This window comes from Sus scrofa, chromosome 6 (assembly GCF_000003025.6).
Source record: "Sus scrofa isolate TJ Tabasco breed Duroc chromosome 6, Sscrofa11.1, whole genome shotgun sequence".
Lineage (NCBI taxonomy): Eukaryota > Metazoa > Chordata > Mammalia > Artiodactyla > Suidae > Sus > Sus scrofa.
The window spans coordinates 106635082-106660064 of NC_010448.4; the positions used below are offsets into that span (position 1 = coordinate 106635082).

At 41.0% G+C, this 24983-nt stretch overlaps 1 protein-coding gene and 1 long non-coding RNA gene across 2 annotated transcripts in view; one reads left to right on the top strand and one right to left on the bottom strand.

The window, feature by feature from the left end:
* The window catches only part of GREB1L (growth regulation by estrogen in breast cancer 1 like), a 147830-nt gene that overhangs the window by 89200 nt on the left and 33647 nt on the right, over positions 1-24983 (top strand). The window contains 4 exon segments of the mRNA XM_021096163.1: positions 11419-11599; positions 13336-13528; positions 19662-19795; positions 23603-23942. Coding sequence (XP_020951822.1) covers positions 11419-11599; positions 13336-13528; positions 19662-19795; positions 23603-23942 — 848 coding nt within the window.
* Positions 1224-23593, bottom strand: LOC110261180. The gene is made up of 5 exons (XR_002345056.1): positions 22634-23593; positions 20082-20204; positions 15980-16157; positions 15580-15659; positions 1224-1263 (listed from the first exon to the last, which is right to left on the bottom strand). It is a non-coding gene; the product is annotated as an uncharacterized LOC110261180 (long non-coding RNA).

Below are 24983 nucleotides of genomic sequence, written 5' to 3' on the forward strand. Positions count from 1 at the left end.
TTAAAACACACATGACTCCATAGGCTTCAGTAAACCAAAAGAGAATACAAATGGCAATAGTCTAGCTGTTTGGAGTTCTGGCTGTCTGAAAAGATTGTTCTCCTGGTGCCTTTTGGGTTGGTTATTTCCATGGAGATGCCCACGATGGTGGCATCATCTATGGCAGCTTCCCAAGATTCAGATTAATCACCTTTAGGGAACACAGTGATTCCCAACCCCCAGTGACTCTGTTCTAGGACTCAACAAATTGCAAAATGTCATAAAAGAAGAAGAGTTACTGATGCCTCCTAAGTTGCCATTCATGTTAGAAAGTAAGATTTATTATTCAGGTGGGCATGGCCCTGAATCTCTCAGTGCCACCATCAGTCTCCGGGGTAGACCTTGCTGATGCCCATTTTTTATTGTGGAGTTGGAAAAATATGGGATTTGCTCATGATTTACTAGAACATAAGCTTTTATTTAATCCTATAGAACTGTGATAAACAAACTAAATTATCAAGAATATAGAAAGTGACTTTTCCCAGGCCAGCCATTTCTTAGCACTTCTGACCATCCATCCACACATTCCACCCCTCTGAGCATGTTTTTGAAAAACAAAACAAAACATGAGGGCAAAACCAGAAACTAATGAAAAATTGACTCTATATGAGGGGCAGGAGATAGGGATGGAATGGGTATACTTTTAATATTGTTTTGTCTTTTGATCCTTAAAAATGAGTTACAGTCAAAAAATTAAATTAAAATAATGAGAAAAAAAATTAAGTGCTAACAAATAAATGAACCTAATTGCATATTAAATTTATAACATAACCACACACCAAAAAGAATTAAGCCAAAGATTTTTTTTTGAACACAGTTTTCTTATTCAGCATTCTCAATGTGATACATCATATGCTGAGAGCAAAAAGAATTACAAACAAATCTTGAATTTCAATAAGTATGTTATTGGAATTGATGATTTTAAGCTATTTTGTGTATATTACAACACAGAGAAAATGAGTAGGTATTTGCTGAAAACCAGGATTGTCACATGAAGGAAAAGTTGTCACATGAAAATCTGTTCCTTTTAGATTTAAGAGATAGAGGAGTTCCCACTGTGGTACAGTGGGTTAATGATCCGGCTTGTCTCTGTGGAGGCACCAGTTTGATCCCCAGTCCAGCACAGTAGGTTTAGGATCCAGAGTTGCAGCATCTGTGGCATAGGTCAAAGCTCCAGCTCGGATTCAATCCCTGGCGCAGGAATGTCTATATGCTGTGGTGTGACTGAAAAAGATGAATGAATGAATAAATTAGAGCTAGAAGTCTAAACTTAAAACTTGAAAAATATTAAATATTTATTAGCTCTGTCCACTGAAAAGTCTTTAAAACAGTGATATTTTAGTATCAAATGTGCACATTATCATCTATACCTTGCTTTATAAAAATCACTCCCCACTATCCCAGCTCTGAAGTGGGAACAGTCTGAAATCTTGGTTTGCCAGAAAGTGAGAAAGTACTCCAAGATCACTGGGGGTGTGTCAAAAGGCATAGCAATCACCTCGAAGGGGATTTTACTGTCCAGACTTGGTAATTTGAAGTATAAAATGGAATGATGGCAATGGATTGTAATCTTTGGGGGTTTTCTAAAGCCCATAAATCCATATATAATATTAAGAAAATAAAAGAGGCAAGAGGAGTGAGAGGGTGGGGGGGCAGGCTCTAGGGTACCAGCTAATAAATATAAGAAAATGACAGAATTAGGAAATCCCTGTTTTGCACTGCCAATGTAATTATTGAATCTGACAAGTATCATCAAAGGATACTGAAACCATTGGGTAAAATGTCATTCGGGATTTAATATTCACACAGTCTCAAAGTGTTATCTCATGTATTAAAAATTACAGAGAGAAAAAGGTGTCCTTACAAGGGAGAGATCTGGCAGAAGACACTACCGTATCTATGCGATCAAACTTTGCCTTCTCCAGTTATGGGACAGATTGACATTACGAACAAGGGGAAATATATGATGTCACCTATGAAGTATAATTGAGTCTAATCACAAGAACACTGTCAGGCAGATTTTGTGACATTCTGCAAAACAACTAGCCTGTATTTTTGAAAATATCAATGAAAAGACCAAAAAAAAAAAGTTAGGCTGTTTTAATTATGCAGAATAAAGAGACATGACAGCCAAGTGCAGTGCTTTATTCTTGATTGGATCTTAGACCTAAAAATAAAAAATAAAAAACATAGCTCTGGGACAGTGAGTGAAACTCAAATGTGGGCTGTGTATTAGAGAATATTATATCAATGTTAGTTCCATTCTTTGGATTATAATAACAGTATCTTAGTTATGCAGGAGAATGTCTTTGCTCTTAAATACACATTCCGCTTTGTGGTGCAGCGGAAACAGAAATGAATCCAACTGGTATCCATGAGGATGCACGTTCGATCCCTGGCATCGCTCAATGGGTTGGGGATCCTGCTTTGCCATGAACTGTGATGAGGGCACAGAGGTGGCTAGGATCCCACGTTGCTGTGGTTGTGGCGTCTGATTCAACCCCTACCCTGGGAACTTCCATATGCCGCAGGTGCGGCCCTAAAAAAGCAAAAAAAGAAAAAAAGAAAGAAAGAAAAAGAAATACACATTGAAGTATTTAGGAGTGAATATTATATGTTACTTCCAAATTATTCGGCAATAGTAACAACAATGAATAGAAAGTAATAAAGAGAAAAGGCAAATGTAGCAAAATATTAACAATTGATTAAACTAATTTATTGTACTAGTCTTTCAACTTTTCTATAGTTCAAGTAGAAAATGATGGGAAAATAGTTGCTGTAATTGATTCATCAGATAGAATTTAGTATAGCAATTAATATCTTCAAAAAGTTTCTAAAACATGTATGTAATTTGCCTTCCCCCTATTTGAGAAATTTTAAATATTGAATAGATTAAATTTTTAAATTTTATAAAAGGTATTAAAAATCACAATATAGTGAACACCATTGTACCTATCAAAATAAGAAGCACCGGAGACATGTTCTCCACTCGGCCCCCACCCCTGCCTGCTAACATTCCTCTTCTTTCAAAGGTAATCATTATGCTGAATTTTGTGTTTATTATTCCCTTGTTTTATTTACAGTTTTGCCATAATGCATAACTCCTAGATAACATGTTGTTTAATTTTGCTGACCTTAAACCTTTTTGTAAGTGGAACCACTCTATGCATTTGCCTGTGATTTACTTTTTACACTCAACATTATATCGCTGAGGTTAATCCTGTTGTGCATGTAGCTATAATTCATTCACTTTACTGATTTTTTAGTGTTCTATTACATGACTATACCACACATTTCAAAAATAATTTCTACTACTGATGGACATTTGGGTTCTTTCTAGTTTTTTATTATTTCAATAAAAAATAAATATTTTATTATTTATTATTTCAAACAATGCTGGTACTTTCTCTGAGAGTAGCATTGTGGTTATGTACATTTTCAACCTTATTAAATAAGGCTAAATTTTTTCCAAGACGGTTGGTTATATTTACACTCCCACCAGCAATGCATGTGTTTCAGTTATGGTCATGGTTCATTTTGTTTTGTTTTTTAGTAATTTTATATCTATAGAAAAGTCAGAGAAAAAGTACAAGAGAACCAAAAGTGACATTTAAAAATAATTCAATTTATAATAGCATCAAAAATAATAAAATACTGAGGAATATATTTGACAAAAAAGTAAAATTATACCCTGAAAACTAGGAAAAAAAAATTGTTGAAAGAAATTAAGAAAGACCTAAATAAATGGAAAGATGTCCTATGTTCATGAATTGAAAGACAGTGGTTTTTTTGGGTTTTTTGTTTTTTTCTTTTTTGCTTTTGTCTATCATATGGGGCCACACACCATGGCATATGGAGATTCCCAGGCTAGGGGTCAAATCAGAACTGTAGCCGCGGGCCTACACCACAACCACAGCAACACCAGATCCAAGCCACATCTGCAAACTACACCACAGCTGACAGCAACGCCGGATCCTTAACCCACTGAGCGAGGCCAGGGATCAAATCCGTGTCCTCATGGATACTAGTCGGGTTCCTTAACCTCTGAGCCAAAATGGGAACTCCAGGAAGACAGTGTTTTTAAGGTGGCAATACTCCCCAAATTGATCCACAGATTCGATGCATTCCCTATCAAAAACACACTGGCTTCTTTGCATAAACTAACAAGCCGATTCTAAAATTCATGTGGAAATTCAAGAGACTCAGAATACCAAAGCAATATTTAAAAGAAGAATGAGTTGGAAGACACTCACTGCCCCATCTTAAAACTTAATACGAAGCTACAGAAATTAGATATCATGGTTCTGGCATAAAGATAGACATATAAATCAATGGGATAGAATTGAAAGAGTCCAAAAATAAACTCTCCTATTTATGGTCTACTGAATTTTGACCAGGGTATCAAGACCCTTCAATGGACAAAGAATAATCTTTTTGACAAATAGTGCTGGGGCAACTGGATATTCATTTGCAAAAAAAAATGAAATTGGACCTTCACCTCACAAACGAAAACTAAAACAGATCAAAGACCTAAATGTAAGACCTAAAACTATAAAATTCTTAGAAGAAAACATAGGTATAAATCTTCATGACTGTGGATTAAGCAATGATTTCTTAGATATGAGTCCAAAAGCACCAACAATTTGAAAAAAGATAAACTGGAAACTATCAGAGTTTAAAACATTTATGCTTCAATGGACACTATCAAGAAAATGAAGAGAAAACCCACAGAATGGAAAAAATTATTTACAAATCATTTATCTGATAATGGACTTATATCTACAATATTTAAAGACTTATTACAACTCAGTAACCAAAAGACAAATAGCCTAATTAAGATATGAGCAAAGGATCGGAGTTTGTTTTTTTTTGTTTGTTTGTTTGTTTGGCCACACCATGGTGTGTGGAAGTTCTTGGGCTAGGGATCAAACCTGCACCACAGCAGTGACCTGAGCCACTGCAGTGACAACACCAGCTCCTTAACCTACTGCACCACAGGGGAACTCCTAAAGTATCTGAATAGGCATATATCCAAAGAAGATACACAGATGGCCAGTGGACACAGGAAAAGATATGAAACACCATTAGCCAGTTGGAGAAATGAAAAACCAAATCCGCAATGAATACTACTTCACACCCACTAGGATTGCTATATGCAAAAACAGAGACAGTAACACGTTATCAAATATGTGTAGCAAAATTGGAAGCTCATACATTGCCAGTGGGAATGTAAATGGCTTTTCCACTTTAGAAAACAGTCTAGCACTTGCTCAAGTGGTTAAACAAAGAGTTACCATATGATCTAGCAACTCTATTCCTAGATATGAAATGAGAGAGAAGTGAAAAATATATGTCCACACAAAAACCTGTACACAAAAGTTTATAGCAGCATTATTCATAATAACCAAAAAATGGAAACAGTTCAACTGTCTGTCGTGTCCCTAAAGAATGAATTTATAAAATGAGGTAGTCCATACACTACCTCACTTTTCAGCAGTGAAAAGAAATGAAGTATTGATGAATGCTAAAACATGGGCGAAACTCAAAAACAGTATTCCAAGTGAAAGAAACCAGTAGCACAAGATCAGATATTGTTACGATTCTGTTTACATTAAATATCCAGGACAGGCAAACCTATACAGAAAGAAAATATATTGCTGATTGCTTAGGGCTGGGGGACTGAGGAGGGAATGGTTAAAGGGTATTGGGTTTCATTTGTAGGTCATGAAAATGTTCTAAATATTCACATGCAAAAAAAATTAAGTCAGACTTTCACCTCACTGTAGTGATTGTTGTACAACTGTGAACTTATTAAAAGCTATTGAATTTTACATTATATGGGTGAATTGTATGTGGACTGTATCTTAATAAAGCTGTTTAAAAAGTAGGGAGTTCACAGAAACCCTTTACCCACTTCTCTTAATTTGAGAACCTATGTAACCATAGTACAATGATCAAAACAGGAAGTCAGTTTAGGAACGATAGTATTAACCAACTAAAGACCTCAGTGACAGTTTACTGTTCCAGGATCCAATCCAGGATCAAACATTGCATTCAGTTGTTGTTGCCTGCAATCTGGGACATTTCTTCAATTTTACCTTGTTTCCATGACCTTTCCTAGTTTTGGAAAATAGTAGTCAGTTGTTTTGCCAAATGTCTCTCAATTTGAGAATGTCTGGTGTTTTCTCACAATTAGATTGAGGTTATGTGTTTTGGGCAAGAGGACCACAAAAGCTATGCTCTGTTCTTCTTAGTGCACGGTATCAGGGAGGACAGGATGTTGATATGTCTTCTTATTGGTGATGTTAACCTTGATCGTTTGACTAAGGTGGTGTCTGCCAGGTGTCTCCACTGTAAAATCACTATTTTCCTCTTTGTTGATAAAAATCTTGGGGAATACTTTGAGACTGAGCTAATATTCTGTTTCCCCTTAAATCTTCAACCACTAATTTTAGCATCCATCAGTGGATCTTGCTTGCATTTATTGTGGTATTTGCATACTGGTGATTTTTGCATTTCTATCATTTTTCCTAAAAGTATTAATAGGAATTTAGTAATTGAATCTTTCTATAAAGAAGAGTTATTCCTCCTCCTTTATTTGTTTATTTTTATTGGCATGGATTCTTCAACACTTATTTTATTCCATGGGTCATTTCTGATACCATCATCACTTACTTTGGTGCTTACATTTTCCAGCTTTGGCCATTGGGAGCTCCTTTGAGTAAGATCTTGTGTTCTTCATTTTTTTAAGACTATTTTTTTGAGAGCAGTTTTAAGTTCATAGCAAAATGAAAGCGAAAGACAGAGATTCCCCTTATAATTCCTTTCCCCCCCCCACATATACATATCCTCTCATTATCAACATTTCCCACCAGAATTTTTTGGGGGGGGGCATATCAGATAAGGTAAGGTACAATATAATTTCTTGGTTCTTCAGTGCTGATTATTGAAGAACCCATCCTTTGCCACTAATCTACAATGCGAGCTTATCATAAGTCAAGTTTTTATATGCAGGGGGGGTCTGTTTCCAGAGTTGTCCCATCCCAAAAACCACTATCTTGTGAATACAGGTCTATAATTCCTAGTCTCTGGTAAGGCAGATCGCTCCCACCTTTTCTACTTCAGGGCTGACTTTGAAATAGTCTTGGTTCTTTGCTCTGCCACATAAATTTTTTAAATGATTTTAAATTTTAACTATATTTTTATGATTTCGTTCTATTTAGGTCTTCTTTAACGTCACTAGTAGTTTCATCATTTTCTCCATAAAGGTCTTATATATCTTTTATAAGATTTATTCCTAGACAATATTATTTTATATTATTACGAATCATTTTTTTAAAAAACACATTTCCTGGAGTTCCCGTCATGGTGCAGTGGAAATGAATCCGACTAGGAACCATGAGGTTTCGGGTTCAATCCGTGGCCTCACTCAGTGGGTTAAGGATCTGGCGTTGCCGTGAGCTGTGGTCTAGGTTACAGACACGGCTTGGATCCCCACGTTGCTGTGGCTGTGGCGTAGGCTGTAGGCTGTAGGCTGGCAGCTGTAGCTCCAATTCGACCCCTAACCTGGGAACCTCCATGTGCCACAGGTGCGGCCCTAACCACATTTCCTGTTTGCTGCTTGGCATGTAGAAATTGACCTAATTTTTATAAATTGATTTTGAGACCATTAACTTAACTAAATTTGTATTAATTTAGTAAATTCATCTGTGGACTATTTTGTGTTTTCTACAAGACATGTTATTAGTAAATAGTAATCATTTTTCTTTCTCTTTTTTGAAGTAATTAGTGGTTCCATTTATTTCTAAATATAGTAGATGCATAAGCAATTTTTATTGAGTTGAAATAAAACACTTGTAATGATGCCATTAATACCTCTTGAAAAGAGACCCTTTGAAGGAAGAGACCATGTCCATTTTCGTTTTATATTTACTAAGGATAAGCTATGAAAGGAGAAAGGACTTAAAAATGGAATATTCAATTATATTCTGTTTAAATTTTAATATACACTGTGTAAGACCACCAGCTTCCATGAAAAGATAAATAATGTATCATTAGACTGGTTGTAGACAGTTTTGTTTCTTACTTTCTAATTTTAGGTTAAAAAAAAAGTCAGGATATACAATTATAAAATCTGAGCTAGGTAGCAGAATATCCATAGGGGAAAAATTAGTAAGGAATGCACAAAAATGTTCACAGTGGCTTATTTTGAGTTAAAGAATCATGGATAATTCTTTCTTTTTTTAATATATCTCTATACTTTCCAGTTTTCCCAAGATGAGTATCTATCACTTTCATAACCAGGAAAGAAACAAAACTTAAAACTAAAAGCAAGTCTAAAACAAATTTAAAGGTAAGGATGATCTGCCAAAAATGCCCAGCTAGAAATAAAACAATCAAGTACCTCTGATGTGCCTGTTCCCTGCCCTTGCCCTCAAATATACCACCTCAGAGCCAGCTAGCTGCATAGTTACAGACTAAAATACCATGTTATGTCTAAGAGAATGACCTCGGAGATTCATGCGACTTTGTCTTTCCGTTAAGGGCATGTGTGGACCTGACCTATTAAAAGCACACAATTGGTTTTCATTTCATCTGTTTTGAAATGTGATCAACTCTTAATTATCCATAAGATATATTTTTTCCTCTTTGTGAATTATTTATGGTCTTTTCATATTCAGAGACTCTTTTTTGTTCTTTTTCTCTTGTCCCTTTAGGGCCCCAACCACGGCACATGGAAGTTCACAGGTTAGGGGTCAAATCAGAGCTACAGCGGCCGGCCCACACCACAGCCACAGCAACTCAGGATCCAAGCCACATCCTCGACCTATGCCGAAGCTCACAGCAACACCAGATCCTTAACCTACTGAGCAGGGCCAGGGATCAAATTGGCGTCCTCATGGATACTAATCAGGTTTGTTACTACTGAGCCACGACGGGAACTCCCATATTCAGAGACTCTTAACCCTCACTGCTAGTTTCTAAGGACAAACTTAGGAGACATAGACTAATTTTCAACTGGTTCTACTTTCCCCATTTTACAAATAAGGAAACAGAACCCCCCAGAGATTACATAGGTCCTCTCTTTGTGCCTCTGTTCACTTCCTTTGCCCCAAAGGACTTGTCTCTCATTATGACACTTGTCAAAAATATCCGCCTTCTCCATCATAAGCTCCATGAATGAGATTAAAATCTTTGTCCTGCCCTTCTGTGTATCCCCAGGCCTAGTACAGTACCTGACATAGTACCTGATACATAATAGATATTCAGTAAATCTCTATCAAATGCTGAATAAATTTTATAAGCAATTTGCTTTCCAAAAAATCAGACTACCTGCCAAATAAAATGCTTCATTGATTGCTTTTAGAAATATCCACAACAATATTTGACTACATTTGGGTGGAAATTAAAAACAATCTCTGAGTAAAGTCTCCTAATAAAAAAAGACTGAAAGCAAAATTACCTTCCTGTTCACCTTTTCTGGTATAATGAATTTTTCATATGATAAAACATTTTTCCTATTTTTGTTTACACCATCTAGAACTAATAGTACTATGTCATCTAGATGCTAATTGCGTGTGGTCGTTAATTGAGCTGTTTTTACATAAAAAGAAAAACTAGATCAATGAAACTAAGTCAACATAATTCACAAAAGTTTCTTAACTTGTGTATTTATTTTAATTTTAATTTCTTTTCCATATAGTTGGGGCTGGTGGATAGCTGATATTAGAGGCTAAATAGATATCCTTCAGCCCTTGGAGGAGCATATCTCACCCCCAAATGTGACATATCTAACCCCAAATCAGTCTTCTGGTTCCTTTTGCTGTTTAGAGGGTCATGGGCTTGAGTCACAAGACTCTCATTTCAGAGGGATGAGTTGTTTGCAGGGAAGGGGTGTTGTATATCCTTGTATGGGGCAATGTTTTTTTTTTCTAAATTTATTGAGCTATAACTAACATATTGTGTAAGTTTAAAGTATGTAAGGTGACATTTAACACATGTATATATTGTGAAATGTTCTCCACAATAAGGTGAGTTAACACATCTTTACCTCACATAATTACCATTTTGTCTCTTCATTTTATTTATTTGTTTGTTTGTTTGTTTGTTTGTTTATTTATTTATTTATTTTTGTCTTTTCTAGGACCGCACCCAAGGCATATGGAGGTTCCCAGGCTAGGGGTCTAATCAGAGCTGTAGCTGCTGGCCTATACCACAGCCACAGCAATGTCAGATCCAAGCCACATTTGAGACCTCTACCACAGCTCACAGCAATGCCAGATCCTTAACCCACTGAGAGAGGCCAGGGATCTAACCCACAACCTCATGGTTTCTAGTCAGATTTGTTAACCTCTGAGCCACGACGGGAACTCCTGTCTCTTCATTTTAAAGCATGATTTGGGTGTTTTAATTATCCAACAAGAGCTGCATGTGCCTAGAACTGTTTTAGATGTTTGTTTGTAGAATTCATTTTATTGTAGACAGAGATAAAGATACAGTACTAAAGTTACCGTTTCTAACATTTAGAGAATATAGTTATCTTGAGTAATTCGTGTCATCCTACTAATTTGGTACCTAATCCAACATTTGCTGAGGGTACCTCATACTCTAAATACTGTGCAACATCATCACTGTAAGAAAAAATTTTTTAAATAAAATACTACCTAAAAAAGCTCATGATCTACCAGTGGTATCTTTAGACATCACATTTTACTTTTCTTTTTTCTTATTAATAAATTTAGGGTAAGGAAGACTTATACAGTTATATCAATTTGGCCAAGAGCTATAGCCCAAAGCTTCATTTTTTTTCTAAGTGGCCTCTATAGGCTGTTAGCAAATCACTTCACATATAAGTAGCATTAATTAGACAGAGGTCTTGTACATTCAATTGCTCCTACTTAATGGATTAGACCAGCCCCTGTTGTTATTTGTTCAAGACGTGGGAGGTGGGATACGGTGTGCTAAAGAAAAGGAAATCTGATATTTCCTCCTCAAAATGGTGGCACAGTGGAAACAAATCCAACTAGTAACCGTGAGGTTTCAGATTCGATCCCTGGCCTCAATTAGTGGGTAAAGGATCCGGCATTGCTCTGATCTGTGGTGTAGGTCACAGACACTGCTCAGATCTGGCATTGCTGTGGCTGCGGTGTAGGCCGACAGCTGTAGCTCTGGTTAGACCCCTAGCCTGGGAACCTCCATGCCACGAGTGCAGCCCTAAAAAGAAAAAAAAAAAAAATTTGGTGGGGAACATGGAAAAAACTATCTGCTCTGTACACTTCTAAGTGTGGTGAGTACCCAGTATATCAATTGACACTGAACTTAAATTTGTCTTAGAGGTATGTATGGAAAAAATATAAACTCTTTTTTTCTTCTTGGCAGGTGTCCTTGTAGACTTGGGTCTGGAGGAAAATGGGACGGCCTATCAGAGAGCAGAGAAATACGTGGTTCGTCTAGACAATGAGATTCAAACCAAGTTTGAAGTTTTCATGAGAAGGGTGAAACAGAACCCATACACACTGTTTGTGCTAGTTCATGACAACTCCCATGTGGAACTAACGAGGTGATTGCTTCCGAGTGAGCAAATACGATATTCCTTCTACAGCAGTAATGGACATGTCATAAGTTACTCAAAGGGTGGTGATCTGAAAGCCCAGGGATCCTACTAGTTGGCGTTTTCTCATGGACAAGTTATTCCCACTCTTCCCTTGCTCTTTCAACTTTTCTTACCACTTTCATGTTGATTTTACTTTAACTATACTATGGGTGAGTTTGCAACTTCTTGTTAAGATCCATTCTCACGAGTGCTGAGGACCTCAGCTACTTTGGGGAAAGAGTGGCAGCAAGGAGGTTGTGGCTGGTGAGCGCCTTGTGCTCCCTGCCTACCACCTCCTCTCTCCCCTGTTCTCCTTTTTTCCTTTCCTTTCTTCTTTTCCTTCCTCTCCTGCTGTTTCTCCTCCTCTTTGCCTTTTCTCTGCTGTCTTCCCTTTAACAGGAACAGAGGTGCCACTTCAGTGATTGAGGGCAGATCTGAAAACTTCCACAATTTGCCAATTTAAATGAGACCATCCTGTCGCTCGGTGGGCCTACTAACAATAACAACAACAAAAAGCCAGTATTTGTGGCGTGATGGAGTCAGATCAAATCACAGCAGTTGTCTGGTAGAGCGTATCTTTGTTCTTGTGAATTGAAAAAGGCAAATCTTTTTTTTTTTTCCCCAGGGCAAATTGTTGTCAGATATTGCATATCATGGTTTGTCCCCACCAGGTAGTGGGAGGGAAATTTCAGGCATCATCAAGCACTTATAGATTTTCTTTCCTCAGGACACGCTGAGGTTAGGCATCTGGAATTTTTTGGAGTTATGGTAGAAATGTTTGAATTGCAAAAACACTTGTTCGGAAGCCAGACTGTGTTTGGTACTCCACAGTCTGTGAAGCCTAGAGCCATATGTAGGTGTAAAGATCTTGCTTAACTTGTTAGATTTGCAAGGAAGGATGGAATGAAGGAAAGGGAGGAAAGAGAAGAGAAATTTTGCCCACATCCTCTACAGTTACTGCTAGTGTCCCATGAGCAGAAATAGCTCACTGACCTTATATACCTCATCTTTGAAAGTATGGGGTAATTGCTTTTAGGATTACACATTGGGTCTCTCTGTATTTAGGTCTCACGTTCATTGAGATCACTTATTTGACTGTGTGTGTGTGTGTGTTTGTGTATATATATGTGTGTGTGTGTGTGTGTGTGTGTGTGTGTATGAATGAATAGTTTTGAGGCTGCATGGCAACCTGGTACATCCATATTGAGCAGAACTGAAAATGACTCAGAAATATGAACATGTTGGTCATGAAGAGGGGGTGGGAGGAGCCCTCCCCACAGTCTCTCAGCCTCAAGGGAGGAAGGAGAGTTTATTACCACATCGGGGCTCCTTGAGGCTTCTGGGCCTCTCTAAAGGTATAGATGATTGCACAGTTAATAAGCATCATGCCTTGATGGAGCGCACCCTCATTCAGATGGGCTTTCAAACTGAAGTGATTCAAGGATTTAGATGTCTTTGGCTTGCATAACTGAGTTTACAGTTTGGAGGGTATCAGGGACAAACTGAGAAAGGGAAAAAAATCCCTGAAATCTATTTGTAAGGGGTAAGAAGGTCATTTTTGTTCTTCCAGATCAACTGTTAATTGCTTCTACTCTTGCTCCCAATGAATAAGAACTAGAAAAATAAGAGCTAAAATATTGCCTCCATCTAATCAGTTAAACTAGGAGGTTTTGATGTAACTTTCAATATTTCTACATCTACAGTGTCATTTCGGGCTCTTTGTCACATGGTGAACCTGGCCATGGATTGGCTGACAGAGTCATTAACTGCAGAGAGGTTCTGGAAGCTTTCAACCTTCTGGTGCTCCAGGTTACCTCCTGCCCATACACTCTGCAGACCCAACAATCTCGAATCAGCACCAGCAACGAGGTTCACTGGATCCAGCTGGACAGCACAGTGAGTCTCTGCGCTACTCTCTGATACACAGACTTGTTTTCAGTTCCCAGGGGAGTGGAACCTTATAATAAAATACAGTGATGATGGAAGAGTTCAAAAGTATAACTAACACAATGCTTTCTCTTCTAAAAGTTCCATAGAATTACAATTACTTTTCACTGAAAACCAGTGAATAGCATCCTCTATAAATTGAATTAGGTGGTTCTTTTTTTTTAGGTTTTCATGCAGATACAAAATTGTCCATCCTGTAGTTTGTTCCCCCAAACGATGTCATCTGATATCATCACCAATATCCTGGATCAGCTTTATGCCTTTAAATGATTTTTTTTTGTCTTTTGTCTTTTGAGGGCTGCACCTGTGGCATATAGAGGCTCCCAGACTAGGGGTCCAATCAGAGCTGAAGCCTCCAGCCTACACCACAGCTATAGCAATGCGGTATCTGAGCCACATCTGCAACCTACACTACAGCTCACAGCAATGCCGGATCCTTGACCCACTGAGCAAGGCCAGGGATCAAACCTGGGTCCTCATGAATGCTAGTTGGGTTTGATAACTGTTGAGCCACAACAGGAAATCTGATTTTTTGTGCCTTTAAATTATTAATTCCAATATAAGACTTGGAAATTTTATTGTTTTCTTGTTTTAGTCTTAGTGATCTATACCATTGTTTTTTGTTTGTTTATTTGTTTTTGTCTTTTTAGGATCATACCTGCGGCATATGGAGGTTCCCCAGCTAGGAGTTGAATCGGAGCAGTACCTGCGGGCCTACGCCATAGCCACAGAAATGCCAGATCCGAGCCGTGTCTGAGACCTACACCACAGATCATGGCAATGCTGGATCCTTAACCCACTAAGCAAGTCCAGGGATGGAACCTGAATCCCCATGGATGCCAGTCAGATTCATTTCCACTGAACCATGACAGGAACTCCCATGATCTACACCATTGTTAATTGCTTGCTCACTTCCCCAGCAACTGGGTTTTTCCTTTTAATCAGTTCACAGACTTCTTGTTGAAACAGAGAATGATGGTACTGTTACTGTAAATTACTCAGTAGTATCACTTAAAGCATTGAGAATAGCTCAACATTGTACATACCCAGGTCTTTATATTTTTTTGTCCAGTCCATAATTCTTAAAAAACATTTTCAGAATTTCCTTGTGGCACAGTGGGTTAAGGATCTGGCATTGTCACTGCAGCGGCTCAGGTTACTGCTGTGGCTTGGGTTTGATCCTTGGCCCAGTAACTTCCATGGCCAAAAAAAATATTTTCTATGGTCTATAAACTGTACGCTAAATATATTAGCAAAGAAAAGAAATCAAAGTTTCATTTAAAAAAAAACAATAAAGGTTAGCCATTAAGCAATGATCCTTTGTTTAGAAATATTGACCTATTGGATATTTTTAAATAAACATGTTTAAGTAAAAGGTACTGGAAATGTCTTACGTAAGAATAACCATTGGAGTTCTCTGGTGGGGCTCAGCAGGTTAAATATCTGGCATTATCATTGCTGTGGCTCTGATTGCTGCTGCAACACAGGTTCAATCCCTGGCCTGGGAACTTTTGCGTGTCATAAAAAGAATAACTATTTTTCAATCCAGTGCATTTCACTCTGTTATGAAGCAGGTAAGAAGACTTGGAGCTCCCCTTGTTGAGTATTGGTGTGTCCTTTGCAGTTAAGCAAGCGTAGCTCCCTGATTCACACTGGCCCCACCAGTGTGGATGGGAGAACTTATGAGAACTTTTTCAGTGTGTGGATGATCACAAAGAGGTTGCTTTGAGCTTTCATGTTGCTGGTATCTTCTCCCCTACAGATATGTCCATTAATTGGGTGATCCAGGTATGGATGAGATAAGAGGCTGCATAGTTTCTTTGCCTCAGAACCCCAGGGCCAACCTATGGGCTGCCCAGGTACCTGTCCTAACATGGATTGGGACTGCCAACAGAACTGAGGAAAGGAAACTTTGTTTTTAATCCAACAGAGAGTTCTCCTATTGGATGTTAAGTTTAATATATTGTTGGTGGTGGGCGGTGGCAACTATCCTAATTTACCTGGTTCATTGAGTCTTTTCCAAACAGGATCACTCCAGGGACAGGTAGACAAGCTTATAGCTTCTGCCTTTTGTCTTCTCCTGATGTGAAATAATAGAGAAAATAATATTCCTTAAAAGTCATTCCTGGAGTTCTTGTTGTGGCTCAGGGGAAATGAACCTGACTAGTATCCATGAGGATGAGGGTTCGATCCCTGGCCTCACTCAGTGGGTTACGGTTAAGTTGCTGTGAACTGTGGTGTACATCACAGACACAGCTCCAATTCGACCCCTAGCCTGGGAATTTCCATATGCTGCACATGCAGCCCTAAAAAGCAAACAAAACAAAACAAAAAACAGAGAGAGAATTTCAAAAAGCCAAAGTCCCCTGTGGGCTGAAAGGAGGGAGGAGTGCCACCCACTTGAGAGCATCAGAAACGGTGACATGGAGGATGGAGCACTCAGGATGGGCCCTGGAGGAGAGGAAGGACAGAGCAGACAGCGGAGCAGCCACTCCTGGCAGCAGGCAGCTCCGGCAGGACAACAGAGGAAGAGGCATCAGGCACTTTTCAGAGAATACTTGGTGGGATGAAAAGAAACCTGGAAATACACATATGGAATCTCTGAGACCAGGCTGGGAAAGTGTACACTTGTTACACAGGCATTTTTTAGCAAGGGCATAGTATTACTGGAATTAGCAGAATATACATATTTCTTTTATTATTTACATTCACAATGTTAGTGTACATTTGGATGAATTTTCACAAACTGAACACACCCATGGACCGCACCCAGATGAAGAACTAGAACATTCCCACAACCCAGAAGCCAGGCACTCCCCTTACCAGAGGAAAACACTCTTCTGGCCTCTTACACTGCAGACCTAGTTCGCCCGGTTTTGAATGTTCTATAAATGGAATCATACAGTATGCACTCTTTTCTGTCTGGCTTCTTTTGCTCAATATTGTTTGTGAGATTCTTCTATATTTTGGATAAGTCATAAAACATTCACTCTTTTTTGTTGTGTACAGATTACACTGGGTGGGTTCCCACTATGGTGCAGTGGGTTAAGAATCCAGCTGCAGTGGCTCAGGTCACTGTGGAGGTGTGGGTTTGATTCCAAGCCCAGAACAGTGGGTTAAAGGATCCAGCATTGCCACAGCTGCAGCTTGGATTCAGTCCCTGGCCCAGGAACTTTCCTATGCTGTGGGCATGGCCATAAAAAAGAATTTTTTTTTTTTGTTGTTGTTGTTGTTGTTGTTGTTGTTGCTGTTGTTGTTGTTGCTATTTCTCGGGCCGCTCCCGCGGCATATGGAGGTTCCCAGGCTAGGGGTTGAATCGGAGCTGTAGCCACCAGCCTACGCCAGAACCACAGCAACGCGGGATCCGAGCCGCGTCTGCGACCTACACCACAGCTCACGGCAACGCCGGATCGTCAACCCACTGAGCAAGGGCAGGGATCGAACCCGCAACCTCATGGTTCCCAGTCGGATTCGTTAACCACTGCACCACGACGGGAACTCCAAAAAAGAATTTTTTTTAAAGATTACACTGGGTTGGAGTTCACACTGTGGCTCAGTGGGTTAAGAACCTGACGTAGTATCCATAAGGATGTGGGTTCAATCCCTGGCCTTGCTCAGTGGGTTAAGGATCTGGTGTTGCCACAAGCTGTGGCATAACTCACAGATGCAGCTTGGATCCTCTGTTGCTGTGGCTGTGGCACAGGCTGGCAGCTGCAGCTCTGATTCAACCCCTAGCCTTGGAACCTCCATATGCTGCAGGTGCAGCTGTAAAAAAGAGAAAAAAATGATTATGCTGGATGACTCACCACCATTCACGTATTCACCCTATTCATTTATTTCAAATAGCGCTGCAATAAACATGCCTTTTGGTAGACATATGTGTGTATTTTCGTTGGGTATGTATCTTGTAGTGAAATTGCTGAGTTCAGCATTAGTAGACACTAACAGGCTGAACTTTAAGGCAATTTATTATCTATAGAGGCCAAGTCAAAGTGATTAGAAGGGGGGAGATGAGTCATCTGGCTTTTCTGATAATTCAGGTTAGAAAGAACAAATACCTAAATCAGAATAGTGGTCTTAACAATAAAAAAGATGGAAGAAATCGTAAATTTTCTAGGATTTATTTCTTGGGGAAGCAGGAAAAGGCAGAGATATCTTTCAGATGATGCCTTTAACAAGAAAAGAGAAGTCAAAGGGAGGAGGATCTGGACCAAGTAAAGACTGGGCTGAGTGCACTGTCAGAAATGCAAAGCTGCAGTTTGGACTGGGGATTTGCAGTGAGGATTCGGGATATTTACAGAGAAACCAATCACTGAAGCAGCCAGCTGATGTAGATAAAATCATGGGAGAAAATAATGAAGAGAATGGCTAAGAGGATAGTGAGGCCAAGGACTGAGCTGTTTGGCCTCAGGAGTCCTTGGTGACCTTCCAGGGAACTGCGTCCACAGAGCAGAGTGTTTGGCTGGAGGAAAAGCAGAGACAGCAGCAAAAGGACAGGGAGGGCTGCCACTCGGGGTCACTGAGAGGGCAGAACTTTGGGAAGGAAGTTTTTTTTCAAGAGAAGGACATTTTTCCCAAAGATACAAGGATTTGATTAATCATATCATTTATGATTTGTGATACTTGAATAATTTGTGATAGTTTGTTTCTTTAGACTGACATCATTCAGAGTTTGATAACTTATTTTTGTTTTTGTTTTGTGTTTTAGGGCCGCACTGGCGGCATATGGAGGTTCCCAGGCTAGGGGTCTAATCAGAGCCGTAGCCCCCGGCTTATGCCTACTCTGATAACTCGTGTTTTAAAAGGTGGTCTTGGAGTTCCCATCGTGGCTCAGTAGTTAACGAACCTGATTAGTATCCTTGAGGACTCGAGTTCTTGGGTTCTCGCTGGCCTCACTCAGTGGATTAAGGATTGGCATTGCCGTGAACTGTGGTGTAGGTCTCAGATTCGGCTGGGATCCCAAGTTGCTGTGGCTCTGGTGTAGGCTGGCAGCTGTAGCTCTGATTGGACCCTAGCCTGGGAACTTTCATATGCCATGGGTGTGGCCCAAAAGAAGGAAAGAAAGAAAGAAAGAAAGAAAGAAAGAAAGAAAGAAAGAAAGAAAGAAAGCAAGCAAGCAAGCAAGCAAGCAAGCAAGCAAAGCTTTTCCACTGACTCTGTGCCAAGTCAAGATAAGGAGGGAAACGCAAATGATTTCTTTTCATCCTGAAATGACTTCTTTGGCACAGCTGTTCAGAACACAACCAAGAACCTAGAAGGACCCAAACAAACTATAGATGTTGCCCAGTCTTTGCTCCAAGGCTCTGATATTTATAATAGATGTGAGGTGATATCTCCTTGTGGTTTTGATCTACATTTTCCCTAATGATTGGTGATATTGAGCACATTTTTCCGTGCCTGTTTGCTGTCTGTAGGTCTTCTTCAGGAAAAAAAAAAAATCTATTTAGAATTTTCCTGTATCTGTTGGCCATCTTCAGAAAAAAAATCTACTCAGATCCTCTGTCCATTTTTTAATTGGATTTGGGGGGGGTTGCTGTTGAGTTGTATGAGTTCTTCATATAATTTGAATATTAACTCTTATCAGAGAAATGATTTGCAAATATTTTCTCCCTTTCAGTCAGTTGCCTTTTCATTTTGTTTCCTTTGCTGTGCAGAAGTTTTTTTAGTTTAACCTAGTACTGCTTGTTTGTTCACAATTTTCTTTTCTTTTTTTTTTGTCTTTTTGACTTTTCTAGGGCCACTCCCACAGCATCTGGAGGTTCCCAGGCTAGGGGTCTAACTGGAGCTATAGCTGCCAGTGGACACCACAGCCACAGCAACGCCAAATCCGAGCCTCATCTGTGACCTACACCACAGCTCACAGCAACGCTGGATCGTTAACCCACTGAGCAAGGCCAGGGATCGAACCTGCACCTCATGGTTCCCAGTCGGATTCGTTAACCACTGAGCAACGATGGGAACTCCTTGTTCACAATTTTCTTAACCTTCCAGGCTATTACAGTCCCCCACCCACCACCCACCCAACCAGAAAACAAGACACTGTATCCTGCCCTCACTGGTTTTGCTCTGTGTTTTGGATCAGGAGGACATGAACGGTGAGGAAAAGCTGTATTTCGGCCTAAATGAGTACAGTAAATCTCTTCAGTGGGGAATCACAAGCCCCCTTCTGAGATGCGATGAGACTTTTGAAAAAATGGTGAACACTCTATTGGAGAGGTAAGTAAGGACCTTCAACCTTTTCTTTAGCTATCCTTGCATGTCTGAAATAGCTAAACGGGAGTTCCCGTTGTGGTTCAGTGGAAACAAACCCAACTAGTATCCATGAAGATGCAGGTTTGATCCCTGGCCTTGCTCAGTGGGTTAAGGATCTAGTGTTGCTGTGGCTGTGGCATAGGCCAGCAGCTGTAGCTCTGATTGAACCCCTTGCCTGGGAACTTCCACATGCCATGGGTGCAGCCCTAAAAAGACAAAAAAAAAAAAAAAAAGCTTTTCATAAGATGACCTTTTACTCATAAGGGTTTTCTATGATCATCCAAGACCAACAAAGGAGACCAGCAACCCAGAGTGGGAAGTAGAACTACTTTCTGTGCTCTGAATTGTCTTCCAAGTAGGCTTCATAGTGCACCTGGGGATGACACGGGCAGAGGGAGATTTGCTTATTAAAAATGATTCCTCTGAGGCCCAGCCTCCCCCACCACACACCCCACATCCCACACTTTTACATTTTCCTCTCTTCTCTGTCCATCTCAGGCAAGTACCCTTCAATAACGCAGTAAATATAAAACTTCACTATGAGAGATTTGGGGTGTAGACTGGAGAAGATTAAAAAACAATTGGATCCTTAAAGTGAGTTCAGTTCCAAGGGTCCCTCCTCCAGCGCCCAACTGTGGGGTTAAGGATCATGAATCTTGTCTCTTTTTTATTCCCCAATTCCAGGCCAAACTCTGGAAGAACAAAGGGTCTTCCTGTTTTTCCCTCTCTGATGCTGAGCCATAGATTCAAAGAATAGGTTGAGGCATTAGAATTTAACCTGCTAGAGGCCCCTCCCTGCCCTCCACCACAATATTCTGTCTGATCATTCAGTGATGGGGGCAGTTGGGCTCTATTAGCTCTGGCTCTAATTGATCACAAACCATCTATTTAATATGCTGCCCTATAACTTTGCTAAGAAAAAACAAAGAGAAATAAAGACAAGGACAGGTGACTGCATCCTACCCATTAGGCTATAATGCTGTGTCAGGAAAAGGAGCAGGCTTAGAGTAGGAATTTATATTTTCAAAGCTGTGGGATTTGAGAAGACTTAACTGACACTGTGACATTAATCCTTTCACAGCACATGTGATCTTAGATTTCCAAAATCATCCCATGAGTCTCCCCTTTCAGTGTTCCCCACCCTCCTGTTCTGTCCTCCAGCTTGGAACCTATCTTTTTTTCCAGTAACCTCACTCGGAGTTTCATAACTTTTTTTTTTTTTTTTTTTTTGTCTTTTTAGGGATACCCTTGTGGCATATGGAGATTCCCAGGCTAGGGGTCAAATCAGAGCTACAGCTGCCAGCCCACACCAGAGCCATGGCAGCACCAGATCCAAGCTGCGTCTGCGACCTACACCACAGCTCGTGGAAATGCTGGAACTTTAACCCACTGAACGAGGTCAGGGATTGAACCCACAACTTTATGGTTCCTAGTTGGATTCATTTCTGCTGCGCCACTAAGGGAACTCCCATAACTCATATTTTAATGGATGATCCCATACACTCGCATAGCACTTTTGGAATACTTACAGGCTATAATTACAGTTTGATGCAAACATAACAGACGGGGGAAACTATTCACTTCTAAATTCAGAGCTCTTTCAGTATAAAATTTAATTACCCTTTGATCTAACTTTGGCTTTCATACATGGCCTAGCAAAAAAACATTAAGCCTTGGAGTTCCCTGGTGGCTTAACAAGTTAAGCATCCAGTGTTGTCACTGCTGTGGCGTCAGTTTGATCCCTTGTTCAAGACTTCTGAATGCTACAGGTGCGGCCAAAAACAAAACACTTAGCTTTAAACTTGAATCATCTGGGAGTTCGCCTTATGGCAGTAACAAACCCGACTAGGATCCATGAGAATGCAGGTTCAATCCCTGGCCTTGCTCAGTGGGTTAAGGACCCGGCATTGCCGTGAGCCATGGTGTAGGTCACAGATGCAGCTCGGATATGGCGTTGCTGTGGCTGTGGCATAGGCTGATAGGTACAGCTCCGATTCAGCCCCTAGCCTAGGGACTTCCATATGCCATGGATGTGGCCCTAAAAAGACCAAAAAAATAAAAAACTTAAATCATCTGTGCTTACTTCCTTCAGCCCAATCACCCCAGGCTAAAAATAGCTATGATTTATTGAACTCTTAAAGGTTTTCTTCACTTTTCCCCAATCTACTAAATTCTTGCCACATAAGACGATGTCAGAGAGCTGAATAAAATCTGCACTCAGCTCTGTCTCTGATCAGTCTGATGTTGTTGGGCAAGTAGCTGAATTTCTCCCAACCCTTAACTCAGCCTCCTTCTATAAGAATGTGGTGTGGTCAGAACCCAGGGCAGGTGTTCCCGTTGTGGCTCAGTGGAAACAAACCCAACTAGCATCCATGAGGATGTGGGTTCGACTCCTGGCCCTGCTCAGTGGGTTAAGGATCCAGCATTGCCGCAAGCTGTGATGTAGTTCACAGATGCAACTCAGATCCTGTGTTGCTGTGGCTGTGGAGTAGGCAGGTGGCTGCAGCTCTGATTCAACCCCTAGCCTGGGAACTTCCATGTGCCGCAAGTGTGGCCCTAAAAAGCAAAGATAAAAAAAGAACCCAGGGCGTCTGTGGTCCTTTCCAGCTCTAAGTACTTCAAAACCACACTATTCATTTGGTGACCCTAACTAGTATTTGACCCTGGGCTTTTCCATGCAAGGCTGGTGGACCACTTGTTTGACTTTAAATAGAATTATAAAGTGGAGCAAAGGTGAAATCCTCCATGCTAGGCAGCTGCATGTGCCAGCTGGCAACCAGAGAGAGAGGCTCACAGACTCACCACCGTTCTGTAGGCTGCATGAGATGCTTGGCCAAGCTTGGGTCCGGGGCTTTGCTTTGCCGGTGCCTACTTTCTTAACCAGCACCTCTTCATGCCTGCAAATGGGTCCTCTTTGCCCATTTGTATTCACCCTGCCACCAGGCCGGGCTTTCTGAGGAATAGCACATAAAGGAGAGATTTATTTTCTGTCTGCTCTGTAATTATAACAACTTCCAATTGGCAATCGGATGGAAGTGGAGGGAGGAGTAATTTTGGGGTGAGTCAAGGACACCCCTGCTATTTATTTGCTGGGCTCTCTTTACTGAGCAAGAGCTCAGGCGATAGAAGGCCGAACCACTAGGGGGTGCTATTTCTCCAGTCAGCCCCGAGTTTTCTCCAGTACCCACATGCATTTTTAAGGAATGATACTGTTATTGCTATGAGTGAAGCCGACCTCGTTAGCAATAATAATTACTTGTTTTATTCCTGATACTCCACAGACATTACATCAGTGTCTCAGTTTCCTTAACTGTACTCTTAAGTATCAGAAATAAGCTAGTAAGCATTCTAACCCAAAGCCACGAGCAAGAAGTTAGGACCCAGGGACGATCCATTATGATTCTGTCAACAGTAAACCGGAGCAGACCAGAGCTTCTCGAAATGTAATATGATACAGATCACCTGCAGACCTTGTCAGACTGTGATTCAGTACATGTGGGATGGGGGGATTTGGCTGGTCTAACAAGCTCCCAGATGTTGCTGGGCGATCCTGCTGGTCCAGGAGAAGCTGGGGTCGCATCTATCCCAACAGGCATTGTGAGCTTGCCTTTTCCTCCTAGCAAGGTGGGCTCCAAGGTCATTCTAGAGCTGGAGCCCACCGCCCATCCCTAACTCCTCCCCCCCCCACGCTTGCTCTGCGTTCCTACCGCAGGGACCTCGCGGTCCCCGCAGGCCCGCCACCCGCATGTTAGTCCCTGTGTTCTGTTGAAGGTACCCCAGGCTGCACAGCATGGTCGTCCGCTGCTACCTTCTCATCCAGCAGTACTCAGAGGCACTGATGGCTCTCACCACCATGGCGTCGCTCCGGGACCACAGCACGCCAGAAACACTCAGCATCATGGATGACCTCCTCAGCTCCCCAGGAAAAAACAAAAGTGGGAAGGGACACATGCTCATTCTCAGGGTGCCCTCCGTGCAGCTGGCGATGCTGGCCAAGGAGCGGCTGCAGGAGGTGCGCGACAAGCTGGGGCTGCAGTACCGCTTCGAGATCATCCTCGGGAACCCAGCCTCTGAACTCAGCGTTGCAACCCACTTTGTGACGCGATTAAAGGTTAGCAAGGGACGGCCGTTTCTCCCTTTCTTTCTATTTTTTAGGACTCCCAGGTAGGTGACTCAGAGGCCTGAGTTTGACAGTTTTGCACCTGTGTCAGTGTGATCTTCAGGACAATATTAAGGCTAAACTAAGGGACACGTTCACCTTCATAGTGTATTAAGAGTCTGTCCAGCCCCCTCTTCAGCACATGCATGCAGTTGGTCTTCCATGCTCTCCAACTGCAGGTACAAAAATTCGATGACCCAATTTCACCCCATGTTTATTGACCTTGTTCAAGATTCATCTAGCCCACGGCCATCTGTTTTCTCAGGAAAAAAAAAAAAAAGGTAAGTTGTTCCTTCGGACCTCTGTGGGGCACGCCTTTAAGTGTCAGCCACTCACTGATTGTTTTCTGTCCATCTAGCCTAGCTGTCTGCTCGTGACAGTTGGTAAAGTATTCTGCTTTCTCTTCAGTGCTCGTGTAGAACTATTCCTGCCCCCTTGCATGTGGATTTCCCAATGGTTTGCTCTTGCTTTGTAATTGCTTTGACCCCAAGGTTTGGGCCAGACTAAGGCACATCCAATCCTCCTGCAGAAGGAATTTTGCATGACTAAGCACCAGCCCCCACCCCCTCAGCCTGGGACACAATGCTTTTCCTGGACCCCCTCCTATCAGGCATGGTGGGCAGGGGAGGATTCCTTAATCAACTAATCTAAGTACCCACCTCATGCCCTGCTCAGATTTTTCTGGGAACTTTTATAATCCAACATGTCTCAGCCATTAGGGAGCATGTAATAAAATACCTGAGTAAACGTAGGTACCATCCTGAGCTAGGTTCTCTATGTCTGGATTAGACCAACATGGTTTCTGCACCTTGCATACCAAACACTGAGCTAAATTTGGTGAAGGAAAACCTAGTGGAGTTCCCATCGTGGCTCAGTGGTTAACGAATACAACTAGGAACCATGAGGTTGTGGGTTCGATCCCTGGCCTCGCTCAGAGGGTTAAGGATCCGGCATTGCTATGAGCTGTGGTGTAGGTCGCAGGCACGGCTCAGA